The sequence below is a fragment of the Anopheles cruzii genome, chromosome 3 (genome assembly GCF_943734635.1).
Source record: "Anopheles cruzii chromosome 3, idAnoCruzAS_RS32_06, whole genome shotgun sequence".
NCBI lineage: Eukaryota > Metazoa > Arthropoda > Insecta > Diptera > Culicidae > Anopheles > Anopheles cruzii.
In genome coordinates, this window is record NC_069145.1 from 7718177 (window position 1) to 7739819 (window position 21643).

Genomic DNA, 21643 nt, shown 5'->3' on the forward strand with positions numbered 1-21643 from the left:
AACGCCAAGTTATGGGCGGGTGCGACACAAAGAGCGAAGGAGAGAAAGAGCGAGAAAGTGTTACGCACATGAAACAACAATGCAACGAGCTTATGCCATTGACAATTATGCAAAGACATGAACAAACACACATACACGCACACCCGCAATCACACACACATACACAAATACGCATTGAAAAAAAATCTAAACACGAGCATTGGTTCCGGATGCGGCGGGCTGTGGGTTAGTTTACTATAATGATCCATCCTGCCAGTGAAGGAGTGAACACGCCGCTTTAAACGCAGATGATGGCTCGCTGCAACGAGAACAGCTTTCGTTTTCGCCAACCGACGTTGATCGTCGTTCGGAGCGGAAGCGCATGATAGGTTAATTAACTCTGAAGCACCGTTTTTTTTAGCTGGGAGCTCAACGTGGCGTTAATGTGCAAAACACACACATACACACGCACGTACACACACCATTGGCAGAAGATGGCACGTATTAGGAAAGTTGGTGAGGTTAGGTTAGGCTGAAACGCACGCTTTTCGGGTTACAACACTGTGCGGGAAATAACAAAACACTCGAAGAAACGGAAAAAGAACGATAATTATAAACATACGTGTGTGTATGTGTATGTGTGTGTTTGTGTGTGTGTAAGAGAGATGGCTCAGAATGTTTCATGAAATGAGAGAACGGAAGCAAGTCAGCGTGATAGTGTCCCGTGTACAATAAGTTGAAAGGTTGATGGTAACGTTGGATGACAGGTAGAACAGAAAACAATACACCGAGCTGCGAGCTGCTTCTTACAATGGTTCGTCCGGTGTTTGAGGGGGAATGAGACAGGAAACGTGTACTTGGAGAACTATCGAGTCGGGCTACAACGAATGTGGACATAGGATGGATGTGGATGTATGAGTATATGCATTTGGAGTACGGCGTTTTGTTTCGTTGTTCGAATGACGGCTATAGTCCGCAGTTGACGTGAAGAAATCATTGTTTGGAAAACCAAAACTTTACAACCGATACAACTGTAGAACATGAGCTGAGAGTTGATGTCGAATTTACTGAACGGCTCTCAACGGGATCGGCAAGTTACGGGACGAACAAGAGACATTTATTGAGGATAACAAAAAAAAACAGAAACATTAAACAAGAAGGACAGATAGATAGAGTGAGAGAGAGAGAGAGAAAGAGAGTGAGAGACAGCGACACTAGAACGTAGTAGCTCCGAAATCGGAAGGGGAAACGCGGTCTGTTGTTTACAAAATGGAACGACACGGAACGGAACGTGATGGATTACGTCAACTGTCACTTTAAACACACAACACTGTTTTAGGCTATGATTACGTTAGAGAGAACGATCAGAGGAGCAACCTTAGAAACTGTACAATTGTGACGCTTATTGTTACGATTATAATTATCATTATTGTTATTATTTCATTATTAATATGATTATTATTATCATAGCTGTGGTGCTCGGAGGCTGGTACAAATTCACACTAACTCACCATTTTGTAATCGTCGATTTTCGAAATCGATCTTAGGAACATGTTGACGAACACTTGTGTGGCCTTATCGTCTACGCGCGGGGATGTTTGTTTATTTGTTTTGTTTTTGCATGTTTACCATACGGAAAGTGAATATTCAATGGTTTCGGGACATTTTTGGTATGTTTATGCATATATATTTTTTTTTTTGGTGATGATGTGGTTGTTGTTGGTTGTTGTTGTAGATGTTGGTTTGAATTTGTTATGGATATTCGATTGGACATTTCGGTTTGGTTCGGTTCGATCGGTGACATTTGAGAAATCCGTTTCAGGAAGCATACGTAAATCGATTCTCGAGCAAATTGGGCGAACGTTGGGTTGGTTGGGCATTGTTTAGTTTGGTTTTTGGTTCGGTACACAGTTGCCGTCGGTAATTTGGTTTACGCATACGCATCAATTGAGGATCTCGAAGTGGTTTGTTGTTGTTTGGTTTTTTTTGGTGATATTGCAAATCGAATGTAAAAGCAGAATGCGAACGGTACGGGTGGGTAAAAAAAACAAGAAGAGAAAATCAATTAGCACTGCATATCGGTTGATAGTATTGATGAATATTATGTGGCGCTGAATGGTTTAGAACTTTAGAGAGAGAGAGAGAGAAAAAGAGAGTACACTTACGAACTAAAACTTGATTATATAGTAAATGAAAACGGGAAACGAAAAGGGTGTAACAGTGTGTGTCATTACTGCAGTATTCGAATAGAATAGGTACGGAAACGCAAAACAGAAAAATCACCACAACCAAGGTCCAGCAAAACAATGGTAGATGAATGCATCAACACTAGAGTATAGGCTACGGTTAGAGAACGAACCCCAATCGAAATGCACCAAACACTCAACTCAGCTAGCAAGTTGAACATCGTTCACGGTTTGATGCGTTTAACGTGCCACTACATGAAACGGAGGAAATACGTGTGAGTGAAGATCGGGAGTTTGAAGAGAGCCCAAATCTCTGCCGTCTGGGTGAAAGTGCCTCTGGTAAGGTTCTCCCTCTTCCCTAGTGATCGATAGGCGTTTGCTCCACATGTCCTACACCGAAGCTGGGTGCGCCTGGAGGTGGCGCCCGTTTCAGACTAATTTGTGGCTCAGTATATGGTTAGCAAACTAGGTGAAGTTAGGAGAGTTTCAAGTGTTTTTTTTTCTTTATAATTATGCTTATATGTTTATGCAAAACAGAGAAAGTGGGATAGCGATGGCTGACGTGTTGGAGGTGATTTATACACGCCAGCTTATCGTTATCTCCTACTGACATCGTACTAAGAATCATACACCGACGCTAAAATGTAATTGACTGACACAAACAAGAGAGAGAGAGAGAGAGAGAGCAACATACATAGAAATAAGGACGATATTTGATAATGCTCTCTTGCAACTAGCGAACTATATCGTACCAGTAGTCAATTCGTGTGAGGCAAGAAAACGGAGAAGCATAGGAAAACGCAGCAGGAATGTAGAATGAAGAAGTTTGCGCAAAACAGCGAATCTGGATGAGCGTTGCAAAGAAGATTAAAATTAAGCTAGAAAAGGCAGTGAAAACTACTACTAATGGAAGAGATTTAGTTGCATTTTGTACACATCATCACTCCGCTATGCACGAGGATAGAAAACTGAGACAGAACAACGTACCGCCCGAAACCACTTCTCTACATTAACATTCAGTGAACTAGTGTGACGGGTCTTGTTATCCTCCCGCCGAGCACCCTTCGAGATGCTCTTAATCCATTGTCTAATGCCTAGCTAAATTAAGTTTCGACAGCGAGCTACATGTAGCCGACACAGAGCGACACTACGATAGGGGCGAAAGGCATAATCGGCCAGGAGCAGCACGATGGTTTCGTGAACCAGTACCATTGAAACAGTATTAGTATTAGGATTCACACCGAAGGACTTTACAAAAAACGAAAAGGGTGACAGAGTAACATATCGGTGTCTTGGGTCTATGAGAAGCTCCTGAAAGGTTGAGCCAACAAGAAGGTGATGAAATATCACAAACAAAAAGTAACACACTGTCTACGCAATGATGAAACAACACATCTAACAAGTATTGGAATTTTTTTAGTATGAAAGTAGTGAAAATAGTGTAGAGCATTGGCCAACTATCGTTCGGCAGGATTGAGCCGCGTGGAAGCATCCTGCTTCTTCGGTATGATTTATGGAAAGTAATAAATCTCAGTAATAAACATGTAAAAAGAAAAGAAACACATACGAAAGGCAAATGACATTTAGCGTTGGAAAACCACACATACACACGAACACACACCGTTTGCTCGAGGCGACAGATAGGAAAACTATAGCTTTGCACACACGTACTAAACAGCGATATAGGAGAAAATGGCTCATTGGGTTGCTGTGACGGTCGAAGTTTTTGAATTGTGTCAACGTGTGTGTTGGTGGGTTTCGGTTAAGGCAATGCGAGCGCCATCACAGACAGACGAAGCGGCGTTTGCCGTTAACGATCATGAAATGCATTGGGGAAATTCAGTTTTTATCCAGAACGAGGAAAATGGCGTACAGATTACCAAAGAACATGTAGTAATAAGTAATTGGGAAAAATACCATATCATTACGACAAACACATTCACAACCGAGATATAATGGAAAAGTACGATAAAAATACTAGGCGTAAGGTGTCCATTAATCGGTAATGATGAACAAGGGAATATTATGCAAACAATGAAAGGTGAAACGGAACTAAACGTATGTCTATCGGTTGCTGGTCATTGAATAAGTAGCGCAAATGAAGTGGAAGAGAGAAACAAACAAAGAAACCCAAGACAGTCGGATGGCCGCTGAATAGCGTTACCGGGTGGGTTACGTTTAGAACTGGAATATTTTTTTTTACGTCAAACATAAATAGCTCTTGGTGGGTATAAACGGCTCGCATCTTAGTAAATGAAAAGAAAATTTGGAAAGGACGATGAATCTAAGCAATAGGCTCGGGCCTCTTACTCTTCGGGGGACTAATCAGTACTTTGGTATTGTGTTTATTGAACAAAGCGGGAAAATATATGAACTTTGTTGAGGTTAAGAAAATTTGACACTAGTGTATGGAGATCGGAGCTTTAAGCCAACGATTAGTTCACTGAATGTTGTTCTTAGTTACTATTACTGCTATAATGTTTTACTTCAACAAACATTCTTTATATTGGCGTGACTTACACGTTGGGCACTGCTTTAAAATTGGTGCCCTTAAATACTGAAGTGGTTTCGGTGGTTAATTAGGCAATGTTTGATAATAATTATCATCAACCTAGATTTAATATCATTGCAAAATATTAAACAAACAATAAAACTGCTTTGTGGAATAAAAGCAACATAACCGTAATAATAAAGCGAGTAAAAACAGCACCGGAAAGTAAAGCACAGAATCAAAGAAGAAAACGGAATGTGAAAGCAATATAACAGCCCTGTACTGTCTGGCGAAGAAGGCGAAAGAAAGCAGCCGAGCAAAGTACAGACGAGCTGGCAATAAAAATGACACTACAAACAGTTGGAACCACGCAAGACGGGTAGCATCGCAACAAGAAGAGTTTGAAAGAGTTTGCCATGGCTAATGTTTAAAAGCGCTAGTTGACGGCCTAATCAATCGGCCTAATTCAGTTGCAGCTAATCGTTGACCGGGGTCGAACCGAGAACGGCAAGGGTCGCGATACGCCGCCAATTGCACACCATGCTTACGGATCTCTGCCGACGCGCAGTTTCGCTAAAGAAACGACACTTCTTCCAACATTTGTGGTTGGGCTTTTCTTCGGCAGGCTATACCCTTAACCCGTCCCGCTCCCCGGGAGGGTAGAAAGGCGGCGGGCGCGCGTCATGGCATAGAGCAGTTCAATCCATCCAATGGCACAACCGTTCATATATTTTAACCATTCGTTCGTGCTGGGAAACGAAAAGTGTACGAAGTAGGGACTTGGCCCTCGTAGGGTTACAGGCGTCAGAAAACATAAACCGAAACCCCAAGAGGTTGAGGTGCGAAAATGGTCCAAACCGAAACCGAAAACCAGAAACCATATGAAGCTCCTGCAGAAGTGGGCAGAAAAGTGAAAACAAAATGAAACACCAAACCATTCCAAAATGTTTCGAAAAAAAAAATCGGAAAGAAAAAAATCAAAAAGTATTGATGGCAGGAAAAAACCAGTAAAGTACGGCAACAAGTAACTATCAAACCGGGCACTAGGAGGCAGCTAAGTACTCTCAAGCCATCGACCGTTAGCGCAACAAACGAATTTGGAATCGAATTTGTATGTTTTGGCGAACAGTGCCTAGCGAGCCTTACCGAAAGAAGGGTGCTCCGAAAGGTTCAAACGAAAAACAAAAAACAAACGAAATCAAAACGAGGTTTTGGGTCTAAATCGGTTGCAAAAAACAAAACAAACGTAGGCACAAAAAACCACCGCAGATGTGACAGTCACTGTGGAAGGGGGGCAAATGGGTGCGAGCAAATTCGTGGCAGTTGGTCCCGAGTGAGCGGCTGATTGTGAGAGTGAGTGAGAGCTCGAGTGGTGAGTCGAAAGATCTGAGATTTGCACGTGACATGTGCCCGTCACGTTTCGTTGCTTCGTTTTAGAGAAGAAACGCGAAAACGCGATCACCCAACGGTTACTTAGAAGAAGAAGAAGAAGGAGCAGAAGAAGAAGAAACAAAACGAGTACGACCTAAACGGTAAGTGAGGGTGCAAACAAAATCAAAACACAAATCAAAACCAAATGAGTACTGTGAGTCGACTGAAAACCAATACGGCGGACTACGGCACGGGACAGGTTTCTGTTTTTTTTTTTTTTTTTTTTAGAGTCGTGGTGGCTGTTGGGAGCTGTTTGGAACGTTTCGGTGGCCAGTTTGGTTATTGTCTCTCGTACGGATCTACTACGCGAGGGTGATGAAGTTGTGGTGGTTCTCGATGCTGGACGGTTGTGATGGAAGGGAGTGATTGAGAGTGATTGATCAAGAGCGACAGAGACGGAGTGAACGTGGGCGAAAGAGCCAGAGACAGCGGTGCTTCGAGCTGTGGCCTTGGCCTTTGGCTGGCGAAAGTTGTACCAAACGAAAGTTGTGACGGAAGTGACGTGGGAATTCGACTAAAATCGCGTGTGTTGTGTGTGGATGTACTAAAACGTGTTTATCTTGCCAGGTGACTGTACTTTAGATTGTTGGGGGTTTGTTTTGCTGTTTGCTGTTGCTTCTAAGCCTAGCCAGACTGATTGTCCTTTTTTGGGTTTTATTGGCATATAAGGGCAGAGGGCTAGGTATCATTGGTTTTTTGTTATTAATTTTTTTTTATTATTATAGTAACTGTGGGTTACGGTTTGCAGTTTTACGTAGTGTGTTGTTTTATCGCCGCACCACTACACTTACCATAGTCACGTCATCGATTTTTGAGATACTTCTTACAAAAATGTTGACGCGAACAACGGCCGGACCGTCTGTGTGTGCATCGAGTAGTAGTAGTAGTAGTAGTAGTAGTAGCAGTAGTAGAAGTAGTGAACCGATTTGCGCGATGCGTACCCCGTGAGCGTGAGATCGTTTAGCATAGGTTTTTGCGATTTTGGTTTTGATTTTTTTTTTTTTTTTTTTTGGTGGATTGCGTCGGTTGCAATCGACGTTTGGTTTTTGGTGGAGTTTTCGGTTTTGGTTTTACGAATCGAAGCAGGCCCCACGCAATGTGTGTTCGTTGCATTGGTATTGGTGCACATACATTGTTGCCATTGTATTGTTTTATTTTTTGTTTATTTGTGATGCGACCAAAAATGACGTTTGTTTCGATTGTTCGATCGATTTTTGGTTGTTTTTTTTTTTTGGTTTTTATGGTGAGCGATTTGTGGGCGACAAAATTTCGTGACACAAACACAAACACACACACACACAGGTTGTGGAGCAACAGATGTCAAAACCGACGCCCGTGATGATGAAAAGAGAGAAGAGAGTTGTTGGAGTTGAGTGGCAGAAAACGAGAGAGTGAAGTAAATGAATCGCTTTATTTTGGTACAAGGTGTGTGTGGAGACAGTAAATCGGTATGCTGTTTGCTTTTTCGATGTATTTTTTGTACTAAAGAAATCTACAAAACCAGTTCAAAGTCTTGTTCATCCGCTTCCTTTCGTGTGTCGGTCAAACTTTGACAGGTGACGACAAATTTAGTTTCTGGAAACAAAAACAAACAAAAACAGGTAGTACACATAAAAGGGAAAGTAAGTACGACGGACGAGACAACCCCATTAACCAAACAACGGCGAAAGACATCCCAACAGGCTAAGAACGGTGGCAGAAACTCCGGGTTGCCATAATTTGACAGTTGGTGGTGGGCCGTTTGAATTCGAAAGCGGTTCGAGCACAACGAATCGAGTGAGCCTTGAGTACTTCGGTGCTTCGGTAGCACCGGAATCCTTCCGTTGTGTCCCAGCGCGAGACTGTGCGTGTGTGTGTAGCGGTGGTGCATGGATGTGAATGTGTCGCGGTGTGTGGTTTTGTGGTGTGGTGAATTGTAAATGAACGATTTCGAACAGAAACACTTTTACGGTACGGTAGCAACAGCTGCAGCGGCGAAAGATCCTCGTGTTCGTGTCGAAGCATTGCTCGTCGTGCTCTGTTGGCCACCGCCAGCTTATCTCTTGATCTTGATCATTTTCGGCCGATTATTAGACCGGTGTCGATGGACCGATGCGCCAGTGGCCAGCCAACCGGGGCGCAGAAAGCTAGAAGGAAGCTCACGGTTAGTGTCAGACGAACCCGCGCGCAAGCATACTACGATTGGGCGTAGGTCAGCGAAGCGTTAGATCGATAAAAACGGATGTTCGCAGACGTGATACTGGTCCTTTCTTAGACGAGCGAGCGAGCGAGCGAAGTGTTTGCTAGTGTTTCAACATTTCTACGGCAGGCGCATGAATGTGCGTGGATGCGTGGAGCAGCAGTGTCCTCAAACGGACCAGTGACAGTGCAGGGCAACTGGCCTGCCTTCTAGGGGCCTCTAGTCATATGATTTCTATTTAAAACACCAAGTTTCGCCAGTCCCTGTAACCGTTACGGTTGGGCATTGATATTCGCTTCAAAACTGGACACATTTTCCGCCGGTTCTTGGAACCTACAGCTTGACTGGGTGACCTGATCCTGCCGTTGTTGGACGGACAACGAAACCGGAATATTCCGGGGCGCTAGCCGTTTATTGTGTTACCGAAATCGATCTCCACGTTCGGTCTCATCGCCCGGGTCGCCCTGGCGATTTTCGTTGTTCTTTCCTCGGCAGCACGGCTCAAGGGCACGGCCCAAGGGATACTTTGTACTACCCCGCCCCTACGGGCGGACGTTGGTGCTGGAGCAATATTTGGAAATAATTTGGTAACGGCGGACACCGGCGGTGGTAGCGTAGCAGCAGAGCGCTCCATAAGCAGCTTTTCTAGAGCCTCCGGATGATTGTGCCATCAAATTATAGTCCACTGGGCAATGTGCGGAGCGCCCGACCCCGGACCGTGCTGCTCGGCCATTCGCAACAATGTAATTGATACGATACGGAAACATAAAGACGTGCAATGTTTTCCTTTTGCTTCATTATTTTCCTCCGCCCGAAATGGTATCATTAGCAACGGCAGCATCTCTTTGGAGATTACACGTTTCCGTGACGTTTAGACGCGATAGGAGCCCCGAGCACCCGAGCCCGCCCGGCCGAGGCCGACCATTTAAAAAGGAACGACACAGCCATGTCACCGGGAGGTGTGCTGGGCCCGGCCCGGGGACCACCTAGCCCTCCAGTGTGCCCAGTGGCTCCGGTGTTCTGTCGATTTACCGATTCGTGTCATGCAGCAGGTTTCTCGGGCACGTACTTAGTGCATCGGCCAAGCATTTTCAGCTTCCATTTACACTTCATTCTGGCAACACTCGAGCAACATTCTGCCGGCAGTGCCCAGGACGGCCACGGCCCCAGCCCGACGTCGGTGCGGAACGTGAGCTCGAAAGTGTTGAAAATTTGCTCCAGCCAGCCCAGGAGCCAGCCAGCCGAGAAAAGGGACACACGCTGTGCTGTTGAGTGGCCTGTGAATAGTCATTTCCCTCGAGATCGGCCCTAAAACAAATGCACTCAACGTGCCAGCGGCTCCTGGTACCGGGGCTGCTGGCTGCACCACTTTCTGTCCGCCCGATCAGCTCTAACGGGTCTGATGAGGCCCAAAGGCGTCGCAAAAGTGCCCCCGAATCCATTTGCGCCAGCTGACGGCGGCAGGATGCAAAAGTTTACCGATGCTCCGTAACCCGCAAAAGTACCCGCTCCATTTCGGGCCAGGCTTTTGGGCCCACTTGGCCATAGCAAAGTGACTACTTTTTCGGCCGTCCCGTTGGCCGTCATTGAACACCATTCAATGGTGGCGGCGGGTGGGAGGCCTCCCCCCCGGGCGCAAGTTCCCCCTACACTGTCACCGGTCTGAGGCGGCTATGGGATGAGTCGGCTCTACGCTACGGCTTCGAAGCAGGCAGCAAGAAGGGGCGCACCGGAGGCGTACCGGCAAAGTGGCAAAAGTCTTCTCAGGCGCATTACGGCAATCCATCTGCGGTGTAAAATTTAAATTTTGTGTGTTTGATAGAACGAACGAGAATATCCGAAAAATAACCGACACAGTTTGGGGGCTGTGAAACAAACGCATAAGCCAAAACTCGGGCTGCTGATCGTGCGGAACGTGAACGACATGCGAACGAACTGGAAAAGTTTACGTTGTAAGGAGGAGTAAATAAATCTATGGCAAGGCGCAAACCGTTACCCGGGAAGCCATCGGTACACTACAGAAGCGTCGCATGATGATGGGCAGCTTGGGGTGGAACATGTTTAAAAACGTTACTGGCAGAGTGTTTGCAAATACCATCGAAAAGGTCCTCGAACTCTTTCATTTTTTAGTGTGTACGTTTGACTATCGCGGAATGCCAATCGAATGCCAATGCTTAGTATTTTTTGTAATTCGAAAGCGTACTTTTCTATAGGAAATATTGCACCAATATTTTGTTGACAGACTGTCCACTGTATCTACCAACAAAATAATTGCACAAACCGAAGCAAAGTTACTGAATCAATTATCGATGGAACAACTGGCTGATGAATCCTGACTGTGCAAGCGCGTAAGCCCTAAACTAGAACGTTCAGAAACATATTGCACCGTGTTTCAATTTGACACCAACGAGCCAAAATTTAATAAGAATTATTTCAAAGAAGCTATTACAGAAAATGTAAAGGAGATCAAAATTGTTGATTGAAGAAATATGCTTAACTTCTAGACAAAAAGGAAGGAAATAAGAAATGAACTAGAGGGCCATTAAGAGCATAGCGATAGCAGTAGCTGCAGGTGTCAGTGTGTGGCTCGAAACGAGTACCGATTTGAATGGAATTCCATTTTAATAGTTTACAAATTATTGAATCTATTCGCTACATGTTTCCTTCCATTTGTTAATTTTCAATATTCGTGACATTTTCCTAGGGATTCCATGTCTAAACATTGGGTTTTCATTCGGTTAACATTTTTGGTGACTTGTAATTATTCTTTCCAAAATGAAAAACCCTTTTCCGCAAAAAAACTGTTGAGTCCTGTTTTGTTATTATGCAGAACAAAATTGCCAAAGCACCCGCAGCTACAACTAGAACTAGGTTATTACAATAACAATAAAACATACGCAAAACTAAATCGACTACAGAGTTAACGCGAACGTCTAAGCAGAAAACTCAGCATTTCGTGATGGGAAAAGTGCGTGTTTGAGAATTACTTTACGCAACAGCGACAAAAACGCATAACAACTGAACGTAAAGTCCTAGTTTTAACTCGCGGACGGTCGGTCTTGGGCTGGTTCAACAAAAAAAAAAAACGGGCGCAAAAAAACAAGCTTTCGGTCTCGGTCCTCGAAGGAAGGAAGTGTGGCAGGCTAAAGCTAAACACCATGGTCAAATAATGTAACACCGGACGCGTTTTCCGTGCCCGGTTTGTAAGGCATCTAATTGGCTGTTCCGTTGAACACGACGGCGAGCGGGCGCGAACCGCCTTGGCCAGGATCGCCGGGTGAGTAATCCAGTCGGTAAACTTTTTACCCATTTTCAAGTAGCAATGAAAAAACCTACAAAATTGTACGTTGCCCGGGCCGCTGCCCATACTCCGGCCGAAATGGCACACGTTTAGCGCCGGGGCACCACACGGCACCGGAAAAGGAAAGCTTACGGAACAAGGAGCTGTTGCACACGTTTACGATAGTAATTCGCGCTGAAAGGTAGCTGAGCACTTGCGCCTTAATAATGATGGTTTGCGAACCCACGGTTTTGCCCAGTGCCATTGCAAGACGGAGAGAGAGAGAGAAAGGAGGAGCGAGAGAGAGAGAGAGAAAGTAAAAATACATTAAAAACGGCTCGGTTAACAGTTTCGCCACGTTCGGGCGCCACTTGGGCAGCGAGCAGGGCACGATACCTCGAGTCGACAGGTGCAAAAAGCGCATAAACATTGTACAACATATGTTTGCGTGATTTGTTTATTTGTTCTCGGGATTTGCACCGACGAACACGGAATCCGCTGTTGCCGCGGGAATGCTCAAACACTCAGCAGAAGCGGGATCACAGCGCTGCTCAGCTTAGAGTGTGGCGCTGCGTTGTGTGCGGTGTCGACCGGTGACCGGAAGTTTCCAGTTCCAGCACGTGACGCGGGACGATGGACATGCGAGGAGAAACAGGCACTTGAACCTGTGTGGAGAAGCCACGGGTTGTGCCGATCGTTGGGAGAAGTTTTGTGGCTATTCGAAAATGGTTCCCGAACTCTGGAAAACTCAAATCGAAAAACTGAACTCAGGTTGGGTCGATGGTTGTTACTAAACTTTTACAAAAGCTGAAGCAAAATTGGTGGACACCAAATAGGGGGATAGTAGTTTTCTAATTGAGTTTTTACAAAAGTAACAGGAGACCGTAACAGCAATTTAAGGCCAGAGGCTGCCTGAAAGTGGGCACCCTTTAATAATGTCTATAGAAATGCATGTTTAAGAACGCCAAACGTTATGCAATCAGTATGACATAACACGAAACGGTCGCTCGTTTGATATGCTCCCCTGTGATTTTTGTCCGTCCGATGCTCAGCAATAAATTTTACGCAGCGATAAAGGCTTGCTTCGAAGTTTAAACATTTCTTTCTTGTTTTAGTGTGCTCCAGAGTTGGTTCCCTCTCAGGTCAAAGAAGGTAATAAAAGCTCTCGAAAAGGCTAAAAGTACGGCGGGAACCGGATCCGGAAAGGAAGGAAGATTTCGATCATAAAAAGTGCTCTCGCGGTCGGCTTTCTTCGAGCCGCGCTTGCCACACACCAGCCAGCTTTGACAAGCCAGAGGACAGTGGCCCAGATACGGAGGAAGATAAAATTTAATTTATGTGGCCACTGGTCCACCACCGTCCACGTCCCGCCGCCGCCCCGGCAAGGGTTGGTGGCCACATGTTGGCCGACAGTGACAGCTGTGGGCTGTGCTCTGTCTGGGCCGGTGGGTAAATGTTTCATTATTGCTTCCACCGGCCGTCCGATCCTGTCGCTGCTGATGCTGCCGCTGCTGATGACACCGTTGATGACGGCGCCGATGACGATCGTAATGAGTGGAGAATTATTTCTGCGGTTACCCACGGACCGGGACGGACTGCGGGACAGATACACTCCGAAGTGGGAATACTTGTTGGTTCGCGCCCGTAAAAAGCACACAGCGGCCCCCGTTGGCCAGCCATGGCCAGCCGTTTGTTCGGAAAATAATCACTCGCACACACACACACACAAACAAAAACTGGATAAATAAACCTCGGTGCGGAATGGATTACGGGGGAAAACGAGCGAGCGCGCGGTGGACGCCTCCCCGGGGAGCCGGTGCCTCAGCGTTATTTATTTATGGCATTTGACTGCACCATGTCCGAACGGTTCCGGATTCCCGATGGTCCGTAGCAATTTTCGAGACATCGAGCCCGAAAATGAAATGAATAAATGAGTCACTCGGTGGCCGGAGCTGTCGACGGCTGCCGCACTCGGCGGCAAAACGGATACAGAGAGGGAGCCCGAGGGAGAGCGAGAGACAGAGAGTGGATGACTCTGGGGGATTTGCAAGCGGCCTCTGCAGTGGGAGCGAATTAGCGCAACACTTGCACAGGATGAGATGAGATGGGGCCGACGAAAATTAACCGGAGCACGGGAACGAAAAAATACCGGAACACCGAAGCGCGGGAAGCTCGGAGCTAATCCTGCTCAGAGCCGCCTCCAACGGGTGGCGGCGGGTGGCAAGACACGGCCCGGTCTGGCGCCCGGGCCAGGATAACGAAAGCCCGTGTCATAAGCCGACGAAGGTGTGCGCTTTCAACAACAGGCTTGGCGGCTTACCTCGATGAAGCGGAATGGAGGATCGGGGTACACTGCGGATACCTGCAGGACGGAGGTGTTTCGTTGGGGTTTTACATTTTTGACCATGGTGTTTGCCAAACTACTTTAACTGCCACCGAACCGGGGCGGTGACTCGGTGCGCCAACACTGCGCTGCTCACATTAAACGAACGTATTATTGTACTATGAACGTTTCTTTTTAAATAGATTTATGAAAAATCTCATAAATTCATTCACGTTACCGAGGTGAGCAAAGTTGCCGAACAGTCAGCCGACCGCGATCGTTGGGGAAAAGTAAACAGAAAATACAACAACCGAGAACAAACAGCTGTGGGGCTGTGTTTAACAGATGCCCAACACAAACAAAGAAAAAAAACCCAACAGAAATCAACGACCGCAAGACGTACAAACTTCCAAAAAACTCGAGACAACCACGTGAAAGTGCAAAACCTACAAACAAACGCCAAACCAATTACTGGAAGCGTCGCCGGACACGCTAAGGCGCTAACCTCCCGCAGATGTGGTGACGATGAGCCGCAGGTCAGAGTTTTGTTTTTGGTTTCCCAATTCGCAAAGCCCAATTGACGCCACCATTAGACGCAGCGCAGCAGCAAGTGGCGAACTTGGTCCACTTGCGCTTCCGGTTTTCCATCCAAATCGCATCAAAAACAAAAACAAAACTAATTGAACCGCCTGCAGCGAGTGACGCGAAAAGTTCAAATGGCGATGGCAAAGGACGGCATATTGCCCTGGGGTTTTGTTTTCCTTTTCCTCTCAGCGCAACAAACACAAAAAGTGGGGTTTCTAGCAGGGCACTCAAAACATCGACATCGCCTAAGAGCCTTTTCGGGGGCAACGCAAACCAATAAACCGGGAGCATAAGAGCGGGAGAAAGGGTTCGGTGAGTTCGAGCATAAACGGAACAGAAAACGGCAACGCATCCAACAATCGGATCCCCAACAAACGGAAAACACTAGAGGCGATAAAGGCATCTCTCATTAGGGGCATTAGCCCTAAGCTGGAAGCGCCCGGGTTGCTCTCCGCGAAAACGAGGTTGCACACGAGGACACAAGGAGTGGGATCGAGAAAACAAAACCAAGAAAATCATCACCAGAAAACGAAACAGAAAACCTGCATGCCAAAAATTAACGGACGCCGAGAGACAGTTGCGAGGAGTTTGTTTGGTTTACTTTGCTTTTGCCTTGCGCCTTTGCTGGTTGCGTTCCAAATGCGCCTTCATGCGCTGGATCGTGGCCGGATGTAATAATTGTTGCAACACTGTCCTTCGGCCTTCGGCAACTATCTCTCTCGAACCAGGTAGCCATACAGAACAAACACGCAAAGAACACAACCGAACGCTATCGAACGCCTACTGTTGTTGCAAATGCAAGCTGCTTGCAGGAAGAAAACGTAGCGTAGCAACCAGTGGCACGGAAACAGGCCCAAAGAACAGATGGAACGAGATAAAAACAGAGAGTGAGAGAAAGAGAGAACGAATGAAGAAACAAATTGGGGAACAAACAGAACAAATGCCTAATAAATGTCAAAACTAAGCAGTTCTAGTGGCTAGCTAGTGGTTTTTTTTTTGTTGTGACGGCTGTTGTCCGTGGCGGTGCTATTTGTAGCAGCACTAGCAACAACGTGGTAGTGGTGGTGTTGGTGGGTTGTTTCTAGTTCGGTCATTAGAGAGAACGTTAGAACGGAGGAACGTTCGAGGTTTCGAGGCAGGCGGCGAAATGATCACAAATGAACGGGGACAAGAAAATCGAAACCGAAAAGCAGCGCAAACTTGAGCAGACTTGAGAGAAGAGAAAACGAAAACCGGAAAACCGGAAAAAAACTAAAACTTACCATCTTAATGTCACTGATGGTCATAATGCTTCGTACGAACAGATTGATACGCACAATGGCCGGACCATCTGTGGGCCGTGGTTTGGGTGTGTCCGCGTATATTAAATTGTTCAATTTATGCTCGAGGGGAGGCGAGTGTTTTGTGGGTGTGTTAGGTGGGTGTTAGGTGGGGTGTTGTTGCATATTGTGTTAGGTTTCAAATAATTTATCGTTCGTGTTGTGTGCGTGTTCGTTTCGCCCGCGCGATGGGCACAGAATTCACGGGGTCGCGGTCGGTTTGCGGAATCGATGACACGTTGGTGGATTCGTTTTTTTACGGTTTATAATTTTTTTTTTGGTTTTGAGACGGAAAAGAGAAAATCGTAAAGAGAAACAATCAGCAAACAGCGGCAGTACAGTGGAGCGAAAGGGACACAGAGAGACAGTGACGGTGAGAGGGCTTAATGTGCCCCACAACACGTGGGGCAACATCGGGGTCCTCCCCGATGGGCCGTCCGGTGCCGATGGTACCTATGACTGTGACCGCCCATCACCGTAAACAGCTCGTCGACAGCTCGTAGTACAGTTTCACTTTAAATTAATTAAAATAAGCATTACATTGGTGTACGCTAATGTGTGTGTGAGGGTTACAATTGATTCGGAGCCCTTTTAACATCCCATCCCATTAGTCCTGAAATGGAGCCCCAGCCCCGAAATGGACAGATGAATGAAGTTGTTGCCATTGTTTTAAGGTGCCAAGTGTGCCGAAGGTGGGTGGCCAGAAAGTGGCCGTGCATTGCGTGGCCCCTGTGTATGTGTGTGTGTGTGTGTGTTTAACCGAAAAGTAGCAACCGTGGAACAATTGTGGCACAAACAGGACGAACTATTTACAACCGGGGGCGTGTGGGTAGCGTGCCCACCGGCCCGTCCGGTTCAGTCTCGCCATCGTTTCAGTGTGGTTTGTTTCGATTGCTTGCCGGAGCGAGAGAGAGAGAGAAAGGGAGAGCGGGAGAAGATATACACGAAATCTAAAGCACATCCGCCAGCAGCTGCTGCTGGCCGACGACGATGATCTAGATGATGAAGCTTATTTACAACGCAAGCAGAAGCTGCCATAGAAGGGGCTGTACAGTTGAGGCGGGAGGCTGCCGACGACCGGAGGATCGTCGAATATTGGTTTCAGCATCGGTAGGTAGCCCACCGATCGTCCCATCTTCGCGCCTTGGCGGCCAAAACACATCATCGCCGGCTCAGTGGCTCTCCGGGTGTGTTGACTGCTAGTGAGCCGCGAATGGGCCCGCTGTCCCGAGGATACGAACCGTGCGCCGGAACCCGCTCCCAGTAGACCGAGATATCGTCGGTGTGTTGGATATTTTATTTGTCGTTCCCCGACACTAAACTGCACCCCCGACGGAAGCCCCCGGAAGGTTACGGTGCGGCTACTCGCCGTGGGCACCGGGCGTGGTACGTGTGGTTTCGTTGCTTATTTTATGACCCCGCTCCGTCCGTGGGGGTTGTCCCTACCCTAGCCAAACTATCCCTTAAGTGGACCACCACCCTACTGCGATAGAGCGAACTTTACGAGCCAGCGAGCCGGAGCGGGGCGGGCACATATTGCCGACGATTTGTATTCCTACCTTTTGATGGGAGCGATTTAAGGCAAATGTTTGCCTCGGAAAGTGCAATAATATCATCGTTCACAGTCCACGGACAGAGAGAGAGAGAGAGAGAGAGAGACAGGACCCGGCCGTATATTGCCTCCATCCCGGAGCGGAGTGGTTAAAGATTAATGCGCGACCATCTAGGCTGATTGCGCCGTCCGTCGTCCCGAACACACGGGGACCCGACCGACCAACCGACTCCTTAGAGGCACGATGGCTCAGGGCCCGACACCCGAGAGAGTAAGGAACAAGCAATACAAACATGGGTCACTACCAGGCACCTAGTGGGTGGTGATGCGGATGAGGCCACAGTCCGCGTCCCTCCGTCCCAAAACCTGTCCGAAAGCGGCAGCGAAATTGGAAGAGCAAATTTTGGAGTTAAAAGTTTTCCACCTTCTCCACGGTCCATTCCATGGTCCCACACAAAAAAACCGGGTACGGAGGAAAACTTTTGGTTTTCAGTCCCGTGTCCCGACCGTGCAAAGGTCAGCTCATGTCGGCCGGGGCTCGAACACGGGCCCCCGCTTGGTCTCGGTACACCTAATGGCGGTCGTCCAAACTTTCTCCTTAGTCCGTGTTTCTTTTTCCGCTCTCGCCTGTACTTTGCCAAACTCCTTTTCGGAGGAACTCTTTCGGTGGTGTCCTAATTTTTCCGGTCAGAAGCAGGAGCCATTGACGGTGCCTTCTGATGGCTGAAGCTGCGTAGACCGCCGCCGGATCACCGTCGGATCACCGAAGAATCTACGGTGGACAAACAAAGGTAGAAGCAAGGAAGGGACCCCTGAACATTGAAGAAACCGCGCCGAAGAACTCCGGAACTCGGCGATCGGTCGTCAGCGTCCGTCCGGGCGGCCGGGCAGGCAAATTGGATGGCTCCGGACAACAAACAAATGCAAATCGTTTGTGTAACTCTCTCTCGCGCGCGCGGCCCGTCACTGGCGTTTATAGGTTGCGCTCGAAAGCTTCATCCCGGCCGCGGTGTTTCAGATTATCACTCGAGCGTGCACGGTGTAGGGTGGCGACTTGCAAAAGACTAACAAGTTCACCAGAGTTTGGTCCTCCGGTTTGGCGGTAACGGTTACGATAAAACTTGGACTACTCGGCGACCACCTTCGACCAGCAGCAGGCGAAGAAAAAGGCAGAGCAGAAGCAAAACAAACGGCTAGTGAGAGTGTTTTGTGTAAACAAATCCACCCGGCGTCCAAATTTGACACTAGTTAAGCGTCAAATTGAAATAGATAAACAGCACGCGCCGAAGAACGAGACCCGCAGACGAGGGCGAGAGTTCCCAGAACCCAAAGCAAGAAAAAAAGTAAGGCCTCCAGCTAAATGAAGAGATTTGTGTTCTGCCCATTTGACGTGAACGATGATTTACATGAACAATTTTACCGGCATTATCGGATCAGAGTTTTGCTCTCCTATTTCGTTGTTTGTTTTTTTTCTTCGGCCGCAGCCCCCAGCGCAGCGAGCCGGAGCGGACCCGAAAGGCCCCCGGAAGCCATTCCGCGAAGGACGCGCCGCCGGAACCGACGACGGTCGCGAAGGTCAGCCCCGACACCACCAACGGAAGGGACCGGGTCCCGGGTCCCGGGGCCCGGGGTTTTCTTTTTCTTTTGCCTAATTTGGCCATTTGTATGATCGAAAAAAGGAGGCCAAGAATAAAGGCGAAAGCCACGTGGGCACTGCGCGCGCGTGTGGCAGTGTCACCGAAAGGAGTCGTCGGGCGGCCATCCTTGTGCCCAGACCAGATTCGCAGGGGGTTAAGGCTCGTTAAAAGGATCAAACCAGGGCCCCGGGCTTACGATACGTCGTCGGCGTCGTCGTCAGCGGAGTTTTGTGTCGCCCACCTGGTGGTCGAACCGCCACCCACCTCCCGGGTGGCGGTTGGCCCGAAGCTGGTCGGGAAATTTGCCACCAGCTTTTTTTTTTCTTTCGTTGCTTGTTGGCTGTTTTCCGGAGTTACTGCAATTTACCGAAATTTACCCTTTCGCTTTGTCAAAATATGGTCAAGTTTCGTCGGTGGTCGGTACAGAAAAGAGACCTCCCGGTCGGTGGTCGGTACGGTAAAAGTTCACCGGCATTCGGCAACCAAGGCGCCCCAGCGGCGGAGGCGGTAGCGGTGGCCGGAAGTTCACCACGGGGTGCCATCTTGCGCCCGCCGGAAACTGTTTCGCTCTCGAGGGCCCAGTCTCCCAGGGTCTTTTTTTTTGCGGGCCCTTTTTCCTGCCTTCGGTAAGCCCTGCGGGCATCACAAGGGTTGGGGCCCGTCTCATTTGCATTTGCGATTAAAACGCCCGGAACTGCCCGGAAGGGTCAGTTTGGGCGTACCGTGCGAAAAAAGCCGGAGCGCACGTGGTGCAAAATTGATGGCAGGTTTCGGTGTTGGTCCCCCTTTCGGGGTCTTATCCTTCTCCGGTGGTGGTTCGGGACCACCAACAGGGCGTCCCCCGCTCTAATTGACTGCTTGTGGGCCGATTTGTTGTCCGGGATTTTGGGCCCGCTGTCCGGCTGACAAAACTTTGGTCCGCCGCCAGCCCGTGGTGGTGATTTTAAATTTTTCGAAGCCCACCCGCCGGGAGCTCATCGAAGGGTGCGGAGCGAATATTTTGCACAAATTGGGCCGTCGGTTGATGAATTTTTGTACCCATTTCCCATGCACCGCACGCAACCGGGGCGCGGTGGTAGTTCCCGTGGAATGTCAGAAATCCCGGCGAGATCCGCTCCGGTCGAACCTTCGTCAAACGAGTTCGGAAATCTTTTTGAAGTGTGCGAAGCGGGGGTAAAGTTGGTGACACAACCCGTCCGGTTAGTGCCCCTGGCAGGCGTGGCTAGCATAAATATGACTCGCCGCGCGAAACTTTTAACCCAACCGTAAAAAAACCCGACAGAAACGGAACAAATAGAAAAAAAACCGACCGAAATTTCGGTCCGATTGTTATTGAGACCATTTCGGCTATTTGCCTACGATGGCCCGATAGGCTGTTGGTGGGGTGAAGCAATACAGAGAGAGAGAGAGAAAAGAAAACGGAAACCTTACGGCCCTTTTCCTGATTGGGCCAGTTGTTAATAAAACGATACCGAAATGGAGCAGGGTAAAGCGATGCGCAAAATTAGAGACTTTTATCAACACGCTCACCCTCAGTGAAGGTTGTGAATCTTGAAAGCTACATAGCGGTTTTCGGAATCCAAAAAAAAAACGGAAAACGATAAGAAAGATGGCCGGTGGCGAACTCCCGTTTTCGAATTCGAATTTCGAAACTGCCCGAATGACGTGCGAAATTCGGGTCCGAAATCCGGGTTGGGGCGAAAACAGAAAGGAAGACAACAGAAAACCAGAATTCACCCGCAATACCGTGTGTGTTGCTGTTGCGATAGATGCGCCCGACTAGCACGTTGTTGTACCGCGCGCGCATCACTACCGGAAGCGGGCAGGACGTAGTTGTCAAAACTAGCCTAGCCTACTGTAGTAATAGAACGGAAAAGCGGACTAACGGAAACCGAAAACTGGGACAAACTGGGAAACGAAACGGAACGAAACGGAGACAGAAAGTACTCGGAAGCGGCACTTCCACGCGGTGACGCGGTGATCCGGGGACTGTCGTTTCGCTTGCCCTCCGAAGTCTAGCAACGCCACGAAACGCTAGTCCACGCGGTTACACACTCACACACGCGCGGAAGCAAGTAGTGCGGCTACTGCCGCTGGCTGTGGTGGAACGGAGGGGGTTGGAAGCGGCTGCCTTACCGGTTCCGTTGATGCCCGACGGGCGGATGCGAGCGTCGTACTTGCCGGCGCCGAGGATCTGGTCGAGAATCTTCTTCTCCTTCTCGCGGAAGTTAACTTTGGCATTGTTGGCACTGTTTTGGGGAGAGAGGGGGAGAGGGAGAGGGAGGAAATCGTTCGTTTTACAAGATCATCATTGGGCCCGGTACTTACGGCGGCCAACGGGCCACGGATTACTTGGGCGTCAATATACTTACAGTGATGCACTGCACAGGCAAGCGAAGTAGAAGATGGCCCAAAAGACATGGCCCGGGGCCATTCTGAACCGGGGTGGCGCTTCCCGTCCGGGCTGTCCGGGCTGAGTGGGGATCCTGGAATCGGAAAACGGAAACACCGGAACTGTAGGTTTGATCCACGAACGAATGTGAGGTGCTTAAATTGAAATGTGAAGCATTTTTGATGAAGGCGATGATGGCTGGCAGCACCGAAAGGCACACCGGTGGCCGACACTAACTCAGTTTTATAGCCCACCTCTCCAGCTCCACCTCTGGCAGCCGCCCGACCAA

The 21643-nt window shown here is 48.3% G+C and overlaps 1 protein-coding gene across 12 annotated transcripts in view; it reads right to left on the bottom strand.

Annotated features, from left to right (window-relative positions):
• The window catches only part of LOC128271346 (glutamate-gated chloride channel), a 37167-nt gene extending 15771 nt beyond the window's left edge, over positions 1 to 21396 (bottom strand). For 6 of the 12 annotated variants that reach the window (XM_053008830.1, XM_053008825.1, XM_053008829.1 and 3 more), the window contains exons 1-3: positions 21335 to 21396; positions 21099 to 21211; positions 6879 to 6946 (exon numbers count right to left, since the gene is read on the bottom strand). In XM_053008830.1, the coding sequence (XP_052864790.1) occupies positions 6879 to 6946; positions 21099 to 21211; positions 21335 to 21396 (243 nt within the window). Of the gene's footprint in view, positions 1 to 1490; positions 1562 to 6878; positions 6947 to 15716; positions 15785 to 21098; positions 21212 to 21334 lie in introns of all 12 variants that reach the window. The other 6 variants (XM_053008824.1, XM_053008827.1, XM_053008821.1 and 3 more) reach the window with 2 other exon arrangements.
• Positions 21397 to 21643: the final 247 nt, after the last annotated feature.